Source organism: Oncorhynchus gorbuscha, unplaced genomic scaffold, assembly GCF_021184085.1.
Source record: "Oncorhynchus gorbuscha isolate QuinsamMale2020 ecotype Even-year unplaced genomic scaffold, OgorEven_v1.0 Un_scaffold_4128, whole genome shotgun sequence".
Taxonomy (NCBI): domain Eukaryota; kingdom Metazoa; phylum Chordata; class Actinopteri; order Salmoniformes; family Salmonidae; genus Oncorhynchus; species Oncorhynchus gorbuscha.
The window spans coordinates 12711-35325 of NW_025745258.1; the positions used below are offsets into that span (position 1 = coordinate 12711).

General features: G+C 42.4%; 1 protein-coding gene and 1 pseudogene across 1 annotated transcript; one reads left to right on the forward strand and one right to left on the reverse strand.

Annotated features, from left to right (window-relative positions):
- Nucleotides 1-1104: 1104 nt before the first annotated feature.
- On the forward strand, nt 1105-12944 carry LOC124018164 (TOX high mobility group box family member 2-like; the record flags this gene model as incomplete). The annotated part of the gene is made up of 5 exons (XM_046333428.1): nt 1105-1332; nt 8919-8999; nt 10787-11158; nt 11531-11667; nt 12092-12944. Coding segments are annotated over 5 exons (861 nt in total), but the record flags the coding sequence as incomplete, so codon positions are not given.
- A 3748-nt stretch (nt 12945-16692) lies between these two features.
- LOC124018165 lies at nt 16693-18553 on the reverse strand (annotated as a pseudogene).
- Nucleotides 18554-22615: the final 4062 nt, after the last annotated feature.

Below are 22615 nucleotides of genomic sequence, written 5' to 3' on the forward strand. Positions count from 1 at the left end.
AGAATCAAACCGAGGCTAAGTTGACCTGGATTTGACTTCTTCGAAGCTTTATGTGCCAGGTGACTAATGTATTCATAAACATTTGATAGACTTCAATGTCAAATATAGGCTAAAGCTGTACTTTACTGTGGGAAATATATTATGATGGCTGTTTATGATTATTCTTAATGAAACAAGCGGTTAGCTCTTACAAGAAGGTGTCATGTGGTCTTACTTATCCTGCAAATTACTATTTAGAGCTGCAGTTTGAAATTTGTCTGCTCAAATCCTTTTTAATATTCTCATCTGGCACTCATATCATGGCCACCTAACCATCCCAAGCTTTCAATTGACTCACTTATCCTCTCTCCTCACCCAGAAACGAAAACATTTAAAACAAATGCAGAGTCAAGCATATAGTGTGAATGAGTAGTATAAAACCGCATTTAGTTGTGATAAGGTTCAACCTAGTGTCCTCCTCTCTCCTTCAGACCATGGCACTCTGCCCAGTCTTTCTACCTCAGGTCGTGTCCTAAAATGTAACCGTACTCTGGGGAGGTAGATAGACTCAGGTGAGGGTGTCCAGAAATGTCAGCCGCCATTCACCCTCTTTCTCAGTAACTGATTTGTTTTCTTTCTCTTCTCAGAAGAAGGGGCTCTTGGTTTCTCAGAACCCTCCTTCTCTAATCTGTTCTTTGTGTTTGTGAAGGGTACCGACCGATCAGTCCTGTTCCATCGATGTCGTATTTGTGATTAATACGACAGTGTTGCTCTCCTTCCTTGTCGAAGATTTTCGCTACAAGGAAATATCTGACCTGTCTTTCCACTGTCTTGTTGGGGATACCATTGTGAGAAGATTGGTTCAAGTACTGTTTCTTTCGATACAGGGCTTTTACAATGACAGGCCCCCTTACCTACCATTTACCTAGAAAACAAAAGATTAAGGTACCATCTACATCTCAGCTTCCACAGTTATCTGTTATAATTGTAGGATGTTTAACCATGGAAGTAGAATAGGCGGAACCACTATAAACCGTTTTTATTGAGATCAGCACTTTTATGTCAGTCGTTGCTTACAATCCTCTCTCTGCCCCCCCCCATTCTCCTTTCCTCTCGCCCTTCCAGATAGGGGAGAAGCGACCCTCCTCGGAGATGACGAAGCCCAAGCCCAAACCGCAGAAGAAGAAGAAGAAAAAGGACCCCAACGAGCCGTCAAAGCCCGTGTCAGCCTACGCCCTCTTCTTCAGGGACACCCAGGCGGCCATCAAGGGCTCCAACCCCAACGCCACCTTCGGGGATGTGTCCAAGATCGTGGCCTCCATGTGGGACAGCCTGGGGGAGGAGCAGAAACAGGTACACACACACATACACACATTGCTAAGTTCCCAGCAGATGGAGCCCGTGCACTAGCAGATAGAACTCACCTTTAATGAGCTAGTTCTGCTCTTTTCTCAAGAAAATCAGTCTGTTTATCCCCGGTCCCTTGACTCTCATTAAATGTATTTTATTCATAAAAAAATGTATTTGAGCCAAAGAGGAAACACAAGAAGAGCCTCCATGTGTAGCAGCAACAGTAGAAAATTTAATTGATGTAGTCAAATGAAGTTAGATGTTTTACAGACAAACCTGTTTTTGACAGAAAAAACACCCACTGCAATGGTGTACCACCTTCTAACTGTCCTGACAGCAGCTGATATAGAGCAGAGCCTATCATGTGAGTTCTAATCTAGAATGGAATATTACGTTTCCCCTATATTGTATTGTAGGGCAAGGTACTAACTAAGTTACCTGAAGCGACACCCACAGCAGTTGTTGTCATCTGGATTTTCAATTGAAAACAGTTGAAGCTACATTTTATTATGTAGGATATAAAGATGGGAGGGATGGGGGACATTTTCAAGTCTTGCCACAGCTTTCAAGCCGATTTAAGTCAAAACTGTAACTAGGCCACTCAGGAACATTCAATGTCATCTTGGTAAGCAACACCTGTGTATATTTTGCCTTGTGTTTTAGGTTATTGTCCTCCTGAAAGATGAATTTGTCTACCAGAGTTTTTTGGAAAGCATACAGATCCTCTAGGATTTTGCCTGTGCTTAGCTCTATTCTTTTTTTTTTTATCCAAAAAACACCCTGTTCCTTGCCGATGACAAGCATACACATAACATTATGCACCCACCGCCATGCTTCAAAATATGAAGAGTGGTACTCAGTGATGTGTTGTGTTGGATTTGCCCCAAACATGTATTCGGGACATAAAGTTAAATTATTTTTTACTGCAGTTTTACGTTAGTGCCTTATTGCAAACAGGATGCATGTATTGGAATTGTTTTATTATGTACAGGCTTCCTTCTTTTCGATCTGTCATATGGGTTAGTATTGTGAAATAATTACAATGTTGTGTAATTAATATCTTCACCCTGCTCAAAGGGATATTCAATGTCAGCTATTTAAAATGTATTTTATCTACCAATAGGTCCCGTCTTTGCAAGGCATTTTAATACCTCCATGGTCTTTGTGGTTGAATCTGTTTGAAATTCCTTACAGAAAATTGTATGTGTGGAGTACAGAGATTAGGTAGTCATTCAAAAGTCACATAAAAATATGTCCGTTTAAGAGAGATCTGAGAGATCATTGGATGCGTCTCAATTCACCACATCCACCGATGTCACACTTCCGCATCTGTGGTGAAAGGTGACAGAGCTAGAGCGAAGTTTGTCAGACCATGTGACATCCCGAAAATTGGTCTTCTCACAAAATTGGCCTACAAACTATTATGACCCTTCTATTGAAAGATGAGACTCTCACTAACACAATGGTTTTCTTGGTCAGGGAGGTGACTAAGAACCCAATGATCACTCTGTCAGAGCACCAGAGTTCCTCTGTGGAGATGGGAGAACCTTCCAGATGAACAATCATCTCTGCAGCATTCCACCAATCAGACCTTTATGGTAGAGTGGCCAGACGGAAGCCACTCCTCAGTAAAAAGGCACATGACAGCCTGCTTGGAGTTTGCCAAAAGGCACCTAAAGACTCTCAGACCATGAGAAACAAGATTATCTGGTATGATGAAACTAAGATTGAATTCTTTGGCCTGAATGCCAAGCGTCACATCTAGAGGAAACCTGGCACCATCCCTAAGGTGAAGCATGATGGTGGCAGCGACATGCTGTGGGGATGTTTTTCAGCTGCAGGGACTGGGAGACTAGTCAGGATCGAGTGAAAGCTGAACGGATTAAAGTACAGGAAGATCCTTGATGAAAACCTGCTCCAGAGAGATCAGGACCTCAGACTGGGGGCCAAGGTTCACCTTCCAACAGGAGAACGACCCTCGGGATAAGTGTGGACTTGAGCCCGATTGAACAGCTCTGGAGAGACCTGAAAATAGCTGTTCAGCAACGCTCCCCATCCAACCTGACGTAGCTCGAGAGGATCTGTAGAGAAGAATGAGAGCAACTCCCTAAATACAGGTGTGTCAAGCTTGTGGAGTCATACCCAAGAAGACCTGAGGCTGTTATCGCTGCCAAAGGTGCTTCAACAAAGTACTGAGTAAAGGGTCTGAATACTTATGTAAATTTGATATTTCCGTTTTTTTTTTATGCATTTGCACAAGAAAAATATAAACCGTTTTTGCTTTGTCGTTATGTGTAGATTTTTAAAAAATGTAAATTGTACCTTTATTTTACTAGGCAAGTCAGTTAAGAACAAATTATTATTTTCAATGACAGCCTAGGAACAGTGGGTTAATTGCCTGTTCAGGGGCAGAACGACAGATTTGTACCTTGTCAGCTCGGGATTCAAGCTTGCAACCTTTCGGTTACTAGTCCAACACTCTAACCACTAGGCTACCCTTAATGGGGTGGGGGGATGATTTCATCCATTTTAGAATAAGGCTGTAACAAAACAAAATGTGGAAAAACTGAAGGGGTCTGAATAGTTTCCGAATGCACTTTTATGGAGACTGTTAAGTGCCAAAAATTACAAATGTTTCCTGATCTCTCTTATATCTCTCAGATATAGGACAGACTCTTCGGAACAAACTTCCTCTCTGTTGTTCCATGTAGTGAATCTGTTATTCAGTGTGTTTGTATGGGCTAATAGTAGAAAGGCCAAATACATTTTTTTTATGTGTATATATTTTTCGGGGGGGGGATACTTCAAGGGGTCTTACATTTCTAAATCAAATAGCAAAATGATCCTTGGTATGACCTTCATAAATGGGTTTAAACACTGTTATTGCACACAGAGTGAATCCATCAACTTATCATGTGACTTATTAAGCACATTTTTACTCCCGAACTTATTTAGGCCTGCCATAACAGAAGGAGTTGAATACTGTTCCCTTTTCATTTTTATATACACTGTATATATCTTTTTGACTCTAAAAACATAATTCCACTTCAATCAAATTTGATCCATTTAAAATTCAGACTGTAACACATCCACATGTGGAAAATGTCAAGAGGTATGAATACTTCATGAAGGAACGGTATCTGTATCACTCTATTCAGGAAAATAAGCTGTATCGTTAATCTTCTTCTCCACCCATCAGTCTCAAAAGCAATTGCTAAAATAAGACGTTTAGTTAAGGGATTTTCATGGAGATGTTACCTTTCACCATGCATTTGCTCTCGTTAGTCTTTAGTAATATAGTTATTGTGTAAAAATGTCATTAAGGAATACTAACTATCAGGGAGGTGTGACAAATGAACCCATAGCCAAATATTCTACATAGAACTGAGCATAAAGAAATGACCATTGGTGCTCTCTAGGTCCGTCCGTAAGTATGTAGGCAAGGTCTTCAAAGCATCAGTTGTTATGAGTGAAAGTTGTTATGAATGTAGTTATGAATGATATTGCATCATTCATGTCATGGAATAAAGGGAAGAATTGACCTGGCAACTGGAGGGCTGCTGGGTTCACATCTTAAAGACATTCCCCTACTGTTGGGCCCTTGATCAAGACCTTTAACACCACAATATGCTCTCCATCCAGGGGCACTGCAGTTTGAACCTGTGCTCGTCTCAGCGGTGAAGAAACCACATTTACGTTGTTCGCTGTAACATGGACAATGAAGTTGTTATGTGTGCGCACTACAACAAAAGATGTTCAACCAAAGCATTGCGTGTGTATGTATATCCACTTACAACTTTGAACGTTAAGGCCACACAGCTAAAAATAACCTAAAACACAAATTGCAATCAGATCCTTATGAAATATCTTCTTGGTGTAGTTTAGCTCCCTCTCTTTTATGTCCTATGACTAGAAAACACTATCTCGCACCGATACTGAAACAATATCATTTCAGTTCAAATTCTTAATCAGCTCATTTTTGTTGAGCCGGCTGTATGTGTTTATTTGTATGCATTGTAGAGTCAGCTGTCAATCAAAATGCTACCATGCTGCTCCATCTGGAATTTAAATCCATTATGATGTATTCACTGTAAATCAAATCAAATCAAATTGTATTTGTCACATGCGCGAATACAACAGGTATACCGTGAAATGCTTACTTACAGGCCCTTAACCAACAATGCAGTACAAGAAATAGAGTTAAGAAAATATTTACTAAAAAGACTAAAGGAGAAAAATGTGAATAAAAAGTTAACACAAGAAAATTACATTACAATAACGAGGCTATATACAGGAGGTACCGGTACCGAATCAATTTGCGGGGGCACAGGTTAGTCGGTGTAATCTGTAAAGTGACTATGCATAGATAATAAACAGCGAGTAGCAGCAGTGAAAAAACAAAGAGGGGGTGGGGTGGCCATTTGATTGTTCAGCAGTCTTATTGGCTTGGGGGTAGAAACTGTTAAGGAGCCTTTTGGTCCTAGACTTGGCACTCCGGTACCTACGGTAGCAGAGAGAACAGTCTATGACTAGGGTGACTGGAGTCTTTGACAGTTTTTTGGGCCTTCCTCTGACACTGCCTTGTATATAGGTCCTGGATGTCAGGAAGCTTGACCCCAGTGATGTCCTGGGCCGTACGCACACCCTTTGTCGTGCCTTGCGGTCAAATGTTGAGCAGTTGCCATGCCAGGCGGTGATGCAACCGGTCAGGATGCTCTCGATAGTGCAGCTGTAGAACCTTTTGAGGATCTGGGGACCCAGGCTAAATCTTTCCAGTCTCCTCAAGGAGAAAAGGTGTTGTCATGCCCTCTTCACAACTGTCTTGTTGTGTTTGGACCATTATAGTTCGTTATTGATGTGGACACCAAGGAACTCATGACCCGCTCCACTTCAGCCCCGTCGATGTTAATGGGGGCCTGTTCGGTCCTCCTTTTCCAATAGTCCACGATCAGCTCCTTTGTCTTGCTCACGTTGAGGGAGAGGTTGTTGTCCTGGCAACACACTCCTCCCTATAGGCTGTCTCATCGTTGTCGGTGATCAGGCCTACCACTGTTGTCATCAGCAAACTTAATGATGGTGTTGGAGTCATGCTTGGCAACGCAGTCATGGGTGAACAGGGAGTGCAGGAGGGGACTCAGAACACACCCCCGAGGGGCCCCGGTGTTGAGAATCGTTGCCTACCCTCACCACGTGGTGGCGGTCCGTCAGGAAGTCCATGATCCAGTTGCAGAGGGAGGTGTTTAGACCCTGGGTCCTTAGCTTAGTGATGAGCTTTGTGGGTACTATGGTGTTGAATGCTGAGCTGTATTCACTGAACAGCATTCTCACATAGGTGTTCCTTTTGTCCAGAATCGGAAAGGGCAGTGTGGAGTGCCATTGAGATTTTGTCATCTGTGAATCTGTTGGGGTGGTATGCGAATTGATGTGAGCATTCACCAGCCTTTCAAAGCACTTCATGGCTACCGACACGAGTGCTATGGGACAGTAATCATTTAAGCAGGTTACCTTCACTTTCTTGGGGACAGGGACTATGGTGGTCTGTCTGAAACATGTAGGTATTACAGACTCGGTCAGGGAGAGGTTGAAAATGTCAGTGAAGACATTTGCTAGTTCGTCCGCTCATGCTTTGAGTACACGTCCTAGTTATCCGCCTGGTCCCGCGGCTTTGTGAATATTGACCTGTTTAAAGGTCTTGCTCACATCGGCTACAGAGAGTGTGATTACACATTTGTCTGGAACAGCTGGTGCTCTCATGCATGCCTCAGTGTTGCTTGCCTCAAAGCGAGCATAAAAGGCATTTAGCTCGTTTAGTAGGCTCATGTCACTGGGCAGCTCATGGCTGGGTTTCCCTTTAAAGTCCATTATAATTTTCAAGCCCTGCGACATCCGACGAGCATCAGAGCCGGTGTAGTGGAATTCAGTCTTAGTCCTGTATTGACACTTTGCCTGTTTGATGGTTCGTCTGAGGGTATATAGCGGGATTTCTTATTGTTTGGGTTGGTGTCCCGCTCCTGGAAAGGAGCAGATCTAGCCTTTAGCTGGGTGTGGATGTTGCCTGTAGTCCATGGCTTCTGGTTGGGATATGTACGTACGGTCACTGTGGGGATGATGTCGTCAATGTACTTATTGATGAAGCCAGTGACTGAGGCGGTATACTCCTCATTGCCATTGGATGAATCCCAGAACATATTCCTGTCTGTGCTAGCAAAACAGTCCTGTAGTGTAGCATCCGGTTCATCGGACCACTTCCATATTGATCAAGTAACTTGTACTTCCTGCTTTAGTTTTTGCTTGTAATAATCAGGAGGATAGAATTATGGTCAGACTTGCCAAATGGGGGGCGAGGGAGAGCTTTGTATGCGTCTCTGTATGTGGAGTAAAGGTGGTCTAGAGTTTTTTTTCCCTCAGGTTGCACATGTGACATGCTGGTAGAAATGAGGTAAAACGGATTTAAGTTTGCCTGCATTAAATTCCCCGGCCACTAGGAGCGCCGCTTCTGGAGGAGCATTTTCTTGTTTGCTTATGGCCTTATACAGCATCGGTTTGTGGTGGTAAATACTGTAGATGTCTACATATAATATAGATGAGAACACTCTTGGTAGATAGTGTGTTCTACAGCTTATCATGAGGTATTCTACCTCAGGCAAGCAATACCTTGAGACTTCTTTAATATTAGACTGCTCCAGCAGTTATTGACAAGTAAACACACACACCCTCCCCTCGTTTTACCAGACGTAGTTGCTCTGTCCTGCCGATGCACGGAGAAGCCAGCCAGTTCTATATTATCTGTGTCGTCGTTTAGCCATATCTCGGTGAAACATAAGATTTTACAGTTTTTAATGTATCGTTGCTGGGATAGTCTTAATCGTAGACCGTTCAGTTTGTTTTCTAATGATTGTGGTGGTTTACCTACCAATGATGCGTCAGGGCTTAAGTTCCATCTACCCCACAACTCTTCTCTCCTGGGGCTTACTGGGCTTGTTATTTACAACCCGCCTCAATATACACACAGACCAACATGCGCGCACACACACACTCACACATACCTGCATACACACACACGCATGTGCATGTACGCAAGCACACAGAAATGTACACAAACAGACACGCATGTGTACGCACCTGGGTGCACACCACACGCACATGAACACACAAACACACACACACACACAATATTAGTTTAAACATAACTGATGCACTTGATTGGAGCACGAAGACATTGACCACATTTATACATTTTTTGAATTGCACAAACCTTTTGAGTGTGTGATGCAATGTCTATTGTAGCGCTAAAATTATGGAGAGTTCGAGTTCATTTTTCTTCTATATACAATGTTTGGGCAGCAGGTAGCCTCGCGGTTAAGAGCTTTAGGCCCGTAACTGAAAGCTCGTTGGTTCAAATCCCTGAGCAGACAGCGTGAAATATCTGTCTGTTTCCTTGAGCAAGGCACTTAACTCTAATTGCTTTGGATAAGAGTGTGTACTAAATGACTGTGGAGGAAGCCCTCTTGAAATGATGTATGGAAAGGGAGACATTTGTGAGTATGTCTGTAGACCTCTTCTCATTTGCCTTCTTCTTTGATTTCCAGGCGTACAAGAGGAGAACCGAGGCGGCCAAGAAAGAGTACCTGAAAGCCCTTGCCACGTACAGAGCGAGTCTGGTTTCCAAGGTAACACTTATGACACACCAGGCTTGCTTAGAGTGATGATGGATTGGATGGAAAATCTTGGCTAATGGCGGGGGAGGGGCTAAAGAAGAGTGGAGGTGGGGTGTTGCAACAATACTGTATACCATGGGGACAATACCTTATTTCCATAGGTTGGGGGTTGGGACAGTTGTTCTGATAGAGGAAGGTCATACTATTCTCTCCTTATGCACCAAAGGGTATGAAGCTATAACGCTTTGTTAGAAAGGGAGTTTAGTGATTTTAGTGCTTATGAAGCATACTGTATGTATGCCCTGTGTATTCAGTATGTATTCAGTATGTATGTATGTATGTATGTATGTATGTATGTATGTATGTATGTATGTATGTATGTATGTATGTATGTATGTATGTATGTATGTATGTATGTATGTATGTATGTATGTATGTATGTATGTATGTATGTATGTATGTATGTATGTATGTATGTATGTATGTATGTATGTACTATATGTACACCGTATTCCATTGAGCCAATATCTTTGTATGTCATTGCATGAAATGTTAATTCTATCTGGTCTGTCCAGACATAGTCCTATGTTTCTCTACAGTTGAGCTATGCCTGTTCATACAAGACACATGAATGGAACTAATGGTTTATTCTTGTTATTGATGCATCCATCATGTCTTCTGTTTCACTGCTTATACAAGAATGTGCATCCAATTCAATACTACACATAATTGGGTTTTTGTTGCGTTTTCTCCGCGTGACACCCCACTGCTAATTTAGATTTATGGCTTTCTCCTTTTTGCCTATGAGTAATGGAAGCGCCCTATCTCCGGTGCAGCAACATGGATAGGAAGGAAGGAATGGTGGAATTGCATTGTTTAGTGCCGTGTCGCGTTAACAGGCCACAATGTAGCGTCTGGGAGATTCCTTTTGTCATTCCATTTGTTCTCCTGGCACACAGTCTCATTTCCCTCTACCTGTGTGTGTGTGTGTGTGTGTGTGTGTGTGTGTGTGTGTGTGTGTGTGTGTGTGTGTGTGTGTGTGTGTGTGTGTGTGTGTGTGTGTGTGTGTGTGTGTGTGTGTGTGTGTGTGTGTGTGTGTGTGTGTGTGTGTGTGTGTGTGTGTGTGGTGTACGCCCTCTCTCTATTCCCATCCAACTGTCATGGTGTCCACTGATCATTATATGGCGGCACAATTCATACAAATGGGCTCCATTACCCCTGTAATCAACACTGATAGGTGCAGATAAGCAATCTGACAGCTCATCATAGGGTCTGGGTTGGGTGTGGGTTGGAGGGCGGGGGGCAAGACGAGGGCTGCACCTGCTCTGAATGATTCACCCACGATATACATAAGGAGCCTATAAGTCGCATGATACATGACCTGGCAGTTCTGGGTTGCATTCATTAGGGTACGATACAGAAGCAAACAGGCCAAAACAGGGGAGGTACTATCTGAACTTGTCCAATAAGAAACATTGGTTCACATTTTGCATCACGCAAAATGTTAAAATGTTTTACTATGTTGTGCCCTAATGAATACAATCCTGAATAACACTGACTGGGCTAGGGCTTGTAAACTCGTCTCTTTCTGCTGTGGCCATTGTAGTCAAAGATAATGGGAAGAGTTGAATGAATGTGTTTGACTAATTTATTCCATAGATGAGAGATGAGTTTTAGGGGGAGAGTCCACTCTCCAACAGTATATGATATCGTGACATTTTTTACACATTTACACATATAACTATTTGTGCTTTCTCTAACTCTTCCTACTTCCTATTTCTTTTGTTTCTCCCCTCCAGACCTACGACGACCCCGTCGAACCAAAAAGTGCCCAAAGCAGCCAACCCTCCCACATGCTGCCCCCCAAGCAGCCCTTGTACAGCATGCCTCCGCAGCCCTCCTCCCCCTACAGTCTGGGCCCCGGCTCCTTCCCCATGTCGGACCTGCAGAGCTTCGCCGGGCCACCCCGCCATGCCCTGACCCGGACCCTCAGCCAATCCCAGATGCTGCCGCCCAGCATGAGTGCCTCTCCCCCCTCCCCCTTCCAGATCAGCCCGCCCCTTCATCCCTCCCAACTCGCCCTGCACCAGAGCTCTCTGCGCATGCAGCAGGTCCAGTCACACTCAATGGGGCTCCAGGGGTCTCTGCACTCACCTCCTCTCAGCCAACAGGTTAGTCCTATCTCTGTTCTTTAGTGGTCAGCCCTGTAGTGTTGTGGAAACATTTGAAATAGGTGATAGAGCACTGATATAATGTTTGCTTTCAGGATCTCATAACACCGGGTGATTGGACTATTATTAATAATAGGAAAAAATCTTAAAGACCATGGTATCCATTCTGATCCTAGATCTGCACCAGGGTTAGGGATCACTTCGAAATGAAGCCAGTGTCCACTTATTCCCCAACTTAAAGTAAATTGAGCATTACCCCATTGCCTGCAGTGGACGTGAACCTCTTCCTATTGGGCACTCCAACCACATTGGAACATTTGAAATGGTAGTGGTTTTTAAGAGAGCACTCTTCTGTTTCCTCTGCTGCTCCAGGGGTTCTCTCACATTCAGGACTACCAGAACAGTGTGGGCGGGTCTCAGTCTCCGGGGGCGCCCAACCCAGGGCATGGACAGAAGCCCGACTGGGATGGCGAATACTGCAACCGGGACTGTGGGCCCAACCACTGCAGGTGAGCACGTCGTGATAACCTAGTATACTGGGACGAGGAACAGTTTTATCAACAGTGCTTTGCCAGATGAGTGAGGCTTGAGGCTGAGTCGTGCTGTTTATTCAAAAGCGGTAGTAGTGAAATAACACTTTTCCCTACACTGTGAGAAAGTGTGACATCCAATGAAGTTTCCCTTTGTTTGACTTAGTACACATTGTTATATGGAATGTAGGTATTTGAGCATGCATGCATTCTTCCAGCACAAGATCATGCATCGTCACTGTTCATTCACTTCCACTGCTATGCTAGTGACACACAACTACTTTGCCACCAAATATATCATACAGAATTGAATAAATAGTTTTAAGACTGTCATTCGATGCTTTGGTTCCTGGACCAACATTTGCCTGTTTTAACAGCATCTTTTCTTTGTTCTCTTCATCAGCAGTGGCATGGGAGTTCGGGACAAGCCTCTCTACCTCACTTGAAGCTGGTGGACCTCCATAAGTCAAGACTCCAGGGAGTTTTCCAACATTCATTAACAACGTCAATGTATCTTTTCCTCCAGCTTGGTTTTTTTCTGAAGGATTTTTAAAATCCCAAAGACTGCTACTACTTCACCTTTTTGCCAAGCACTTAGACTGGACAGGAGCCTTGCTTATTTTTTTCCATGAACGTTCCATTTTGTGGGGGGTTGAGCTTTAAGCTCACATCAACATACCATACACGAACCCCCCAAAAAAATGTCTGTCTTTGTTTTGACAAAGGGGTCATTGTAGGTCTGGAGGGGAGAAACACAAGTGTCCCATTTTTCTTTTCTCAGAGTGATTGTAAATATCTACCAAGATGGAACCTGGCCCCCTATGCCCAGATGTGTGTATCTAACCGCAATCCCCTTGCTTTTTACATTATTTTGTCTGGTTATGTGATTTTTGTGCGGGCTGGATTCAGTGAGGGAATACACACTAAATCTGATCCCAGATCTGTTTGTGCTGTCTTTGCAACTTCTATGGTGACAATGGCCATATAAATTGACAAGACAGCACAAATAGATCTGGGACCAGCCTAACTCCTCTATAATGAAGAGAGAAATACAAAGACTGCAAATGATTCAGTTCCCCAGTTGTTATTGGGGCTCTCTGAGAGAGAGTGTCTGCGTCTGAAATGGTACCCTATTCCCTATCTAGGGCACTACTCTAGTCAAAAGTAGTGCACTCGATGAGGAATAGGGAGCCATTTTGGACACCCTCTGCACTGGCCTCAGGATGTTACTGGACTGAAGAGGTCAAAGGTGAAACCTCTCCTTACTTTAAACCTCTCCTGGTCCAGCGGACCATGCCCCCACTCCCCAACACCACTTGCTAAATGTGAAATGTTACTAAAGATAAAAACATAACAGTGGGTTTTAAAGTTTTTGACTAGTTTCATTAGGTGTTTTAGAATTGTGTTGATTTTAATCTTTATAATTTGTTGTGAAATAAATAAATAATGCATTTCATTCTTAAAACATTTTAGTTTTTCACTGTAGCACAATTTAAGTTTCTATGGTATGGTTGCCAGGTAGATATTTCATTTGCGCACAAACCTGCGAAAATGACTTATTTTATTTGTAAAGACAGCGATGAGAGAACCCATTTCCTTTAGTTGAAGAACATGTTTCACAATGTTGTAATGCTATTTAATTCGGTTGACAGATTTCTAATCTATTTATGAATGACATGAAGTAAAGTTTTGGCTTGTTTTCATCAGGGTGCATTGTTATTATTGTTATTATTAAAATTCCATGGTAATTTGAATAATTATTATTTGTACATCACTTCTTTCTGGTGCATTGACTTTTTGTCAGCATTTGGTTCATTGTGTGTTGCAATGCTTCTTTTGTTTTCTTTTGTGTGTAATAAAAAAAAATTAGTGGAAAATAAACAGTTTGCCTCTGCTTATAATGTACATGTTCTTATTAGGTTTATCACATTTACATGGTGAGGCTAGCGAGTGAGTGAAAGGCTAGTTCCTCTCAAGGCTTGGCAGCCTCGCGTGATAGGTTGAGTCCAAATTTTTCACCCTTCTGAGATGTGTGCATTTGCACACTGTCTCGCGAGGATTTTACAATGGTGGGAACTTCACCCAACCAATGCTTATACCAATCCTGTATGTTTTGTTATGTGCACATATCAGTTATTTAGATGCTAGTTGTCTGAACCAATGTAGATGTCTTTGTTCACTTAGCATGTTTTCATTTTCATCAGGTTAGACTATGAAGATTAGACGACTATAAGAGTTGATACTGCTAGGCCTAGCTGGGGAAAAAAAACACAGGCTCTCACTTATGAATTTCACAGATGGATTAGAGTTAGAAAATACATTTAATCTATCATCCCTCTTCTCTCTCTCCCTCTCTCTCTCTCTACCTCTCTACCTCTCAACCTCAACAGACAGGGTGGCAGCGTAGCCTAGTGGTTAGAGCATTTGATCGAATCCCCGAGCTGACAAGGTAAACATCTGTCGTTCTGCCCCTGAACAAGGCAGTTAACCCACTGTTCCTAGGCTGTCATTGAAAATAAGAATTTGTTCTTAACTGAGTTGCCTGGTAAAATAAAGGTGTAAAACATAATAATATAGTGCCATCTAGTGTTAGCTTTGGACATGTTTTTAAACAATAACACCTTAAACAATAACACCTAAAACAAAATGTGTCCAAATCTCTCTCACTCTCTCTCTCAATTCAATTGTCAATATAAGGGCTTTATTGGCATGGGAAACATATGTTTACATTGCCAAAGCAAGTGAAATAGATAACAAACAAAAGTGAAATAAACCATTTTTAAAAAATGTATAGTAAACATTACACTCACAAAAATTCCAAAAAGAATAAAGACATCTCAAATGTCATATGTACAAATAGTTGGTGTTTTACATTATTCTCTCTCTCTCTCTCTCTCTCTCTCTCTCTCTCTCTCTCTCTCTCTCTCTCTCTCTCTCTCTCTCTCTCTCTCTCTCTCTCTCTCTCTCTCTCTCTCTCTCTCTCTCTCTCTCTCTCTCTCTCTCTCTCTCATATTTTTAAACAATAATGCCTAATATTGTCAACAAGTAATGTGTCCGAATCTTGCTCTTCTTTCTCTCAGACACACAGCCTGACACTGTAAAACATGATAATGTAGTGCCCTCTAGTGTTAGCTTTGGACATGTTTTTAAACAATAACACATAATACTATAAAATCATTGAACTATCCCTTTAATCTTATATCTAATGACACTTGCATCATGCATTTATTAGCAGTTACATCAATTACATTTGGCATTAAAGGCAGCATTAATGAAATGCTATTGATGAAAGAAAAATAGATTTACATTGTATTTCAGTCATGAGTCAATATATAGTTCAGACAAGAGCAGTGATGCTGTACAAAGATTCTGAAGCGCACTGAGTGTAAACACATGTAGGATATTGTTACCAAAGCCTGTAACATTATACTATATAGAGTATCTGGTATATGTACTACATAAATTTCAGTTTTGTTTCCAGTTCCCAAGATTATTTTAGAATAAAATGTGTTTTCATAATTTGCAACATTACAGCATTTCTCACCTATCGAGAAACAACGATATAAAAACATGACCTCTCCAATTGAAATTAAGATGAATTTGAAGATGAGGTGAGTGATTAGAATCAAATGACAGTACTGTCCCTCCCACGTTCACGAAACAAGGCTTTCTGTTGCCATTGTAAGTGTTGAGTTCTCCTGTGTGCCAGCTAGTGTAATCCAATCTAGACATGTCACTCCATAGTCACACCCAGTTCTGTAGGGAACATTTGATTTATTTAACCAGAGAACAAGCAGATCCCTTTAAAGCCTCAAAATTAAGCCCCATACAATACATTTTTTTTGGGGGGGGGGGGGACACCACAAAATGGTTGACAAAAAGGCTCGAGTCAATCTGTATCGCCGAATTTCAACACTATACTGTTCTTGAAAAGGTTAAGGTCATTTCTGATTGAGCCAACATGTGCAGCGTTTGACTTGAATGCAGTCTCCGTGAACGGGAACATTGCCTTTAATACTCAATCACGCTACAGCGCTGAACTTCAGGTATACGGATTGAATCAAGCCCAAACTCTATGTCGTATCAAAACAGAGATCTGTTGTAATCACAACCATTGCGTCCAATGTGTTGAACACCACAGTGGTGTACAGGGCCTTAGTGGTTCTGTTCTAACATTGCTTGTACTTTTGATACTTAAGTATATTTTAGCAATTACATTTACTTTTGATACTTAAGTATATTTAAAACTAAATACTTTTACTCAAGTAGAATTTTACTGGGTGACTGACTTTGACTTGAGTCATTTTCTATTAAAAGTACTTTTACTTAGGGGGCTGGCGAGTGATGGAACGTGTTTTTCATTATATTCCATATAACGCAAAGCCCCTATATAAAACACCTACTCAGAGGAGGAACCTGTTCAAGGTTCATCTCCAGTAAGTGTTCTGTAACAGGGAGATATGTGATTGATAATGATGATGCTAATGATATTTGGAAGGTGTTCCTAATGTTTGGTATACACAGTGTATGTGGCGTACTATGAAACTTTAGGCTCGTGAGCCATCTTTCAGAACTACTGGCTAAAAGTATACAAAAGTACAAGAGGATCTCTAATAGAAGAAAACACAAAAGAAAATTGGTGCTCACTATTTCCTGAGGTGAACTGATTTGACCTTTCCATTTGAATTGGTCTTCCATTTGTTATACTCTAATGGCATCTGCTGGAAGGGATGTGATAAGTGTGCTGGGGTATATGTCCAGGGCCCCTATTGCAACAGAGAACTAAAAGTCCAGGTCTCCCCTTCCTGTTTCAGTCCGTTTCCTTCCATTTGATATCGAATGAACATGACCCAGGTCAAATGTTTTGAGGTTAGCAGCACAGCCCTGAAATCGAACATGCTATTACACTGAGGTTAGAATTCAGCAATGGGAAAACTATACAAGAATGCATGTGTATCATGTCGTACTGAAAGCCTCTAACCAATCAAGCAGTCTGAATTCTGGTCACAATTTTTAAATCAACTTTATTCACATCATAACTCGGGCTTGATTCAATCCGTATCGCTGAAGTTCAGCTCTATAGAGTGATTGAAATGTGAAAGGCAATGTTTCCGCGGTCACGGAGTCTGCATTCACGGTAAAATCTGCATATCCCGGCTCAATTGGAATTACCTTTAGATTTCATATAGCACTGAACTTCAGCAATGGATTGAATCGCGCCGCTACAATTAATATCACAAGTCTCACAGACGGGGATGAGCTAAGCATAAATTATATTATTTATTTATTTTCTTAAATTACTGTTCTGTTCAAATTATTTCAAATCATTATCCCAAATTGTATTTTTTTTTTCAGCAAAAGTTTCAATTGTAAGATGTGATCACATGCCTCACTGAGATGCCATTACTGTCAGAGACACCTCTGATTGGCAGATATGTATATCAGGGTTGTTGGCACCACCAGCCAGTCCAACAAGAAAGTATGGGTACAGTCTCTCAGCAAACGTGTCTTTATGAGTATAGATGTGTGTCATATCTTTGGGGTCGTAGAAAGACACCTCCCCACTGGTGAAGTTCAGCTGCACTCGGATCCTCTTCAGCTTCTCAAAAGCAAGGGGCTCACCCTTTCCACTTTGATACACACCATTCCTGTTCAGTATAGCCCAGATTCCATAAGCTGGTGAAGCAAGAATCTCCCCCTTCCTATCAATGGTTTCTTTAGCTACTCCCAGGTTCCACTCAGGATGGTCCCCCACCTCCACCTCCCAGATGTGCTTCCCTGAGCTGAAGCCCTCTGAGCCCAGAACCTTGGCATACTGTGCGAACCTCTCTGGGTTGTCAGTGATTTGCTGACCTATGTTATTAAATCTCACACTGGTCAGATTATCAGAGCCAGCGGTTTGCAGTGTTGGGGTTCAGAATCACAGGAGTGAATTGGACTATCTCCTTCATCTTCTCCCACACTCTGAACTGCAGGTTTCCCAGGTGTTTGGCCATGTCGATAAGCACCCCTGAGACCTGCTGTGTACCCGGCAATGTGCTGTTCTGGATGTATTTGTATCTCACAGGGAATGTGCGGTCATCTTTCTGCAGGTCCTGTTCAAGAGAAGAGATCTGCTTGAGAATTCTCTCCATCTCGCTGGCAATAGCCCTGCCCTTCTGCTCCTCTTCCTCCCTGAGCGCAACCAGTCTGGCCTCTTCTTCCTCTCGCAGAAACCGGTGGAACTTTTCAAACTGCTCCCTCATCTGCCTCTCTGCGTCCGCACGTTGCTTCTTAATGTGGACCTCCATGCTTTTGTACGTTTCTTGATTCTTTTGAAGACTCTCTAAATTGGATTTCAGTTCTTCCTTTTGATGAGACGCAGTCTTTTTCAGTGCTGGCACCTCTTCTAGAGTGCCTCTCTCCAGCTTCATAGCAAGATCATTCTGGCCCATCTTCCTCAGGATCGTCAGTGAGATCTTCACTGCTCCTTCATGGCTGTAGGCGCTGACCATCTTCTCCACGGTGTCCTCCCTGTCAGCGTTCTCCAGACGGCTCTTAGGAATAGGAGACCAGCCATCTAACATGTTCTTAGTCAGTAGATACTGAAATCTCTTCAGCTCGCTTGAGACCAAGCTATCCAGAGTGTCCAGCAGCTCATGGACAGAAGCAGGAGTTGCCATTGTAGATTATCCAGAAGCTAAAATACAGTCAATAAATTTTGATCAACTTTACAAACTTCACTTTTAACAGCTGCGCTTAGAATTTACAGTTTAGATGGTATGTCCTTGCAATTGTTTCGTCTCTTGGTATTTGTCAGGAGAAACATTCCAGTTGTGTGTCGCAGTGAGAGTGAAAGTTATAAACAGTGATGGAACAAATCTATTTTCACTTGACAGCTTTCTTCCTGTTAGACATAGGTGGGAGGGGCTTCTAGGTTGTGCTAAACTTTCATGTTTGACTTTATTTTCCTTTATGCAGCACATACCTTTACCCACACACTTTTTCTTTATATTATTTATTTGTGTTATATATGTATACATACTGTTGCTATACCGGGGCGGCAGGTAGCCTAGTGGTTAGAGCATTGGGCCAGTAACCGAAAGGTTGAACTAACTGAATCCCTGAACTGACAAGGTAAAAATCTGTTGTTCTGTCTCTGAACAAGGAAGTTAACCCACTGTTCCCTGGTAGGCTGTCATTGTAAATAAGAATTTGTTCTCAACTGACTTGCCTAGTTAAATAAAGATTCAATTTAAAAAATACTATAGTTATCATGCAATGTTGACGCTCCACCTAGTGACACATTAACCTTCTAATGCTGCCTGAGGAAGACCTTTGGCCGAAAGGTGTGGCACCATGTATAGCTGTGTATCCAAGTGTTGGATAGATGCCACATCTTTTCCATTATGGCTCCTGTGACATTATGAGCAGTGCCATTGAGGGCAATCTCCATTTTAAAGTACAGTAGTCAATGTCTTCTTCTTCTAGTTCTATAAGTTTATTGACAGTCGGTAGACAAACTGAAGGGTGCATACCGCCACCTAGAGTGTGTTGTCTGAACAGGCATGAAGCCAAGATTAGTAAATTACTGCCAGCCACAACTATCAAATGTTTGCTTAGGGGGTTGGAATTATGTGATCCTTCCTTAAAGGGGGCTGAACTCGCTGATTTTGCTTCGTTTTTTCACCCCCACATTAAGAAATGCTACAGTAGAAGCCAATCTAGTAGCGCTCGTTGGAGACCTCACCAGAACAACCGGGAGGTTTGCCTTTGTACTTGCCCTTCGGATAGCACACGCTTTGTCACATCCTGATCTGTTTTACCTGTCTTGTGCTTGTCTCCACCTCCCTCCAGGTGTCTCCCATTTTCCCCATTATCCCCTGTGTATTTATACCTGCGTTTCTGTTTGTCTGTTGTTGCTATAGTTACTAGTTGTCGCGGTTCCGACCATTTCTGCTTGCCCTGACCCCGAGCCTGCATGCTGTCCTGTACTTTTCTGACTCTGACCTGCTTCCGAACTTCTGCCTGCCCTACCCATGAGACTGCTTGCCGCCCTGTACCTGTCGAACTCGGACCTGGTTACGAACCTATGCCTGTCCTCGACCTGCCCTTTGCCCATCTCCTGTAGTTTCATAAACTACTCTGTGTATTGAACCTTCTGTTTCCTGTGTCTGCAACTTGGTCACTTCCTGAGTTGTGGTAGTTTTGGGTCTTTTTCTGACTAAAGTACATTTAACCAATTTACTACCTATGGTATTAGGCCTAAGGAAATGGCGTCCATTGAGAGGGCAAGAACAAGATGTATGTTAGGAGAAGTGCAGTATTATCAAAAGGAGATGTATACTTGGGTTACGGATGAGGAATGGTCCTTCTGTAGCTCAGTTGGTAGAGCATGGCGCTTGTAACGCCAGGGTAGTGGGTTCGATCCCCGGGACCACCCATACGTAGAATGTATGCACACATGACTGTAAGTCGCTTTGGATAAAAGCGTCTGCTAAATGGCATATATTATTATATATTATATTAAAAGAGAGGCAGAGGTCGAAGAGAGGGAATGAAGAGGGTGAGCTTCAATCGGAAAAAGGGGAGATGGTTTGTTAAAGAAGAATGGTAGGAAGTGTAAGCAGAGTGAGCTGTACACCGGATCAAAGACAGGAGGAGAAATGGAAGTGAATGACGGCGAAGTATCAGAGGTGATAAGTGTGGTGAAGTTCTCAGAGTCCGTGGCTTGCACCGAGGGTCAGGAAAAAGATGAGTCTGTGACGGTAGGAGTGACATTTTTGGAAAAAGTGGACCCTTGCCTTTTTAGATGATCCATTTGTGTTTTCAGGGTGGGGTGAAAACAGAGTTGGGTGCTGTGGAATCAGTGAAGGTAACCAGAAGTGGTCTTGTGATAATTATGTGTTTCTGCTGGTCAGAGGGAGCAGTCGCTCTGCGTTAAACATGGGGACAAGAGATTTTGTTTAGTTTTGCTCTCATGAAAAGGGTGCCATTGAAAGGAGTGTTTACTGGAGTAGCAGTAAATGTGAAAGTTTACCAACTGAAGGGGAAGATTCCCAGTGTTTGATGCGCGTCCTTTGGTGCGACGCAGACAGGGTAGCGTGAGTGTTAAAACAGAAGAGTCGTCTGTTCTGTCAAGTTTTGATGTTGAGTCTTTGCCTGACAAAGTGATGTTAGGATATAGAAGTTATCCCGCACAAGCTTTTGTGTCGAATACATTACGTCGTTACAGGTGTCAAGCTTATGGGCATGAGACAAAATCATGTGTAGCATTGGGGTATGTAGTGGTATGTGTTAATTGTAGGGTTGCCCATGGAGCTGAGGATCAGAAATGGCCGGTGTGAGAGAGGCAGGTTGAGGTTACCAGGGACAGAATAGTGCAGAAGTTGTGGTATGCTGAGGCAGTGAAGAAAGTAAAGGAAGATGGGTCAAGGGGGAGGGATCCTGAGAGGAGTGATGTGAGTAGTAGATCTGTACCAGTACAGAGGGATGGTCCAACGAGTGATATATGCTTCAGTGTGACTGGATATTTAGCATTTATAGCAATGGTTTACAACTATACTGCAGGGATGTAACTTAAGTTGTGGTGGCAGCTGCAGAGAGGTATTTGAGTGTACAAGGCTTGACGTCAGAAGACCTACAGCGTGTGTTGAGTGGTGGTGTCCCGTCCTTTCAGGCTGTTGGCTTAAGGGAGGACTAGATTGACTTAAATAGTGGAGTCGGGTGGTGGGTTTTGGTGAGTGTAGAATTCAATGGTTGGGTATTTGTTGATATGTTTTATTTTTTAAAGAAAAATATAAGGGAGTTATACTCCAGTCTAGTAGGTGGTGGTAATACAACATTTATTGGATGCCAACTGCTGTTAAACCCTATCGAAGAAGGAACAAACAGGAGTTATCTTGGGAGTGTGGTTTGATCAATGGGTTTGATGTGGGTGTTATGTTCACTATTAGGTGATTGGCAGTAGGAAGCCGTCTGCTTACGTTTTCGAGATGATCGATCTCTGTGGACGGAGGAGCTGGTTTTTACATATTGTGTATATTGATTTATTCTGAAAATATTTCAGTTTGTTGGCACTGTCAATTCTTGCAGATGTTATGTTCGCTAGATGGACAGGCAAATGCCGCCGCATACTAAAATGTAAACCAATTCAAACTTGTGTACTATCCATGGTAGTATCTCTGCTGATCACGTTATCCGCATCTAAGGTAGTAGACTGGTGATCTCCGTTCATCAAACTGCTATCAGGTAAAGTCTTATTTAATTTGTATTTAACTAGCTGTTTAGTTATAGAAACATGATACCATCAGTGCAAGCTGTAAAATGGATCTCAACTTAGAACACAGCAACCTTAGTAATGTAGCTAGTTAGCTATCTACTGTAGTTACAACAAGTAGATCTGTTGCTAGCTAGCAGGAGCAGAAAGCACTATAATGAGCTAGCTTGTCATTCCGGGACAATGATTGTTTTAGCTTTCAGATTACTCCAAGTAATAATTTAGGACTACAAAAATCTATAGGACAAGTAGTATAAATATACTACAGTCATCAAGGCAGGACCCACTTATTGTATTCATACTGACAACTAAGAAATAACACATTATCCCTGTCAATAGTTGAGTAGGATGATTGCAGAGCTTTCGGGATGTTCATTTTCGAGCTACAAACGACATTCCTTTGCTGTGATTTATTTGATTCATTCGTGTCTCTCACTTTTGTCTCATGACCTATTCAGCTCTCCTGTGTCCTGCTCCCAGAGATCAACCAAGTGCTATTCACCAAGCATGGGCTGATTCCCTCACCTGTGAGAACCATCCGACTGCAGTTTGAACTAACCCTGCCGTCACTATTTGTACATTGGGACCGCATATTGTCTTAGTCTAGTGCATTTTAGAATTGAAGAACACCCATTACAGATACATGTGCTTGTTTGAGCATATTTATTC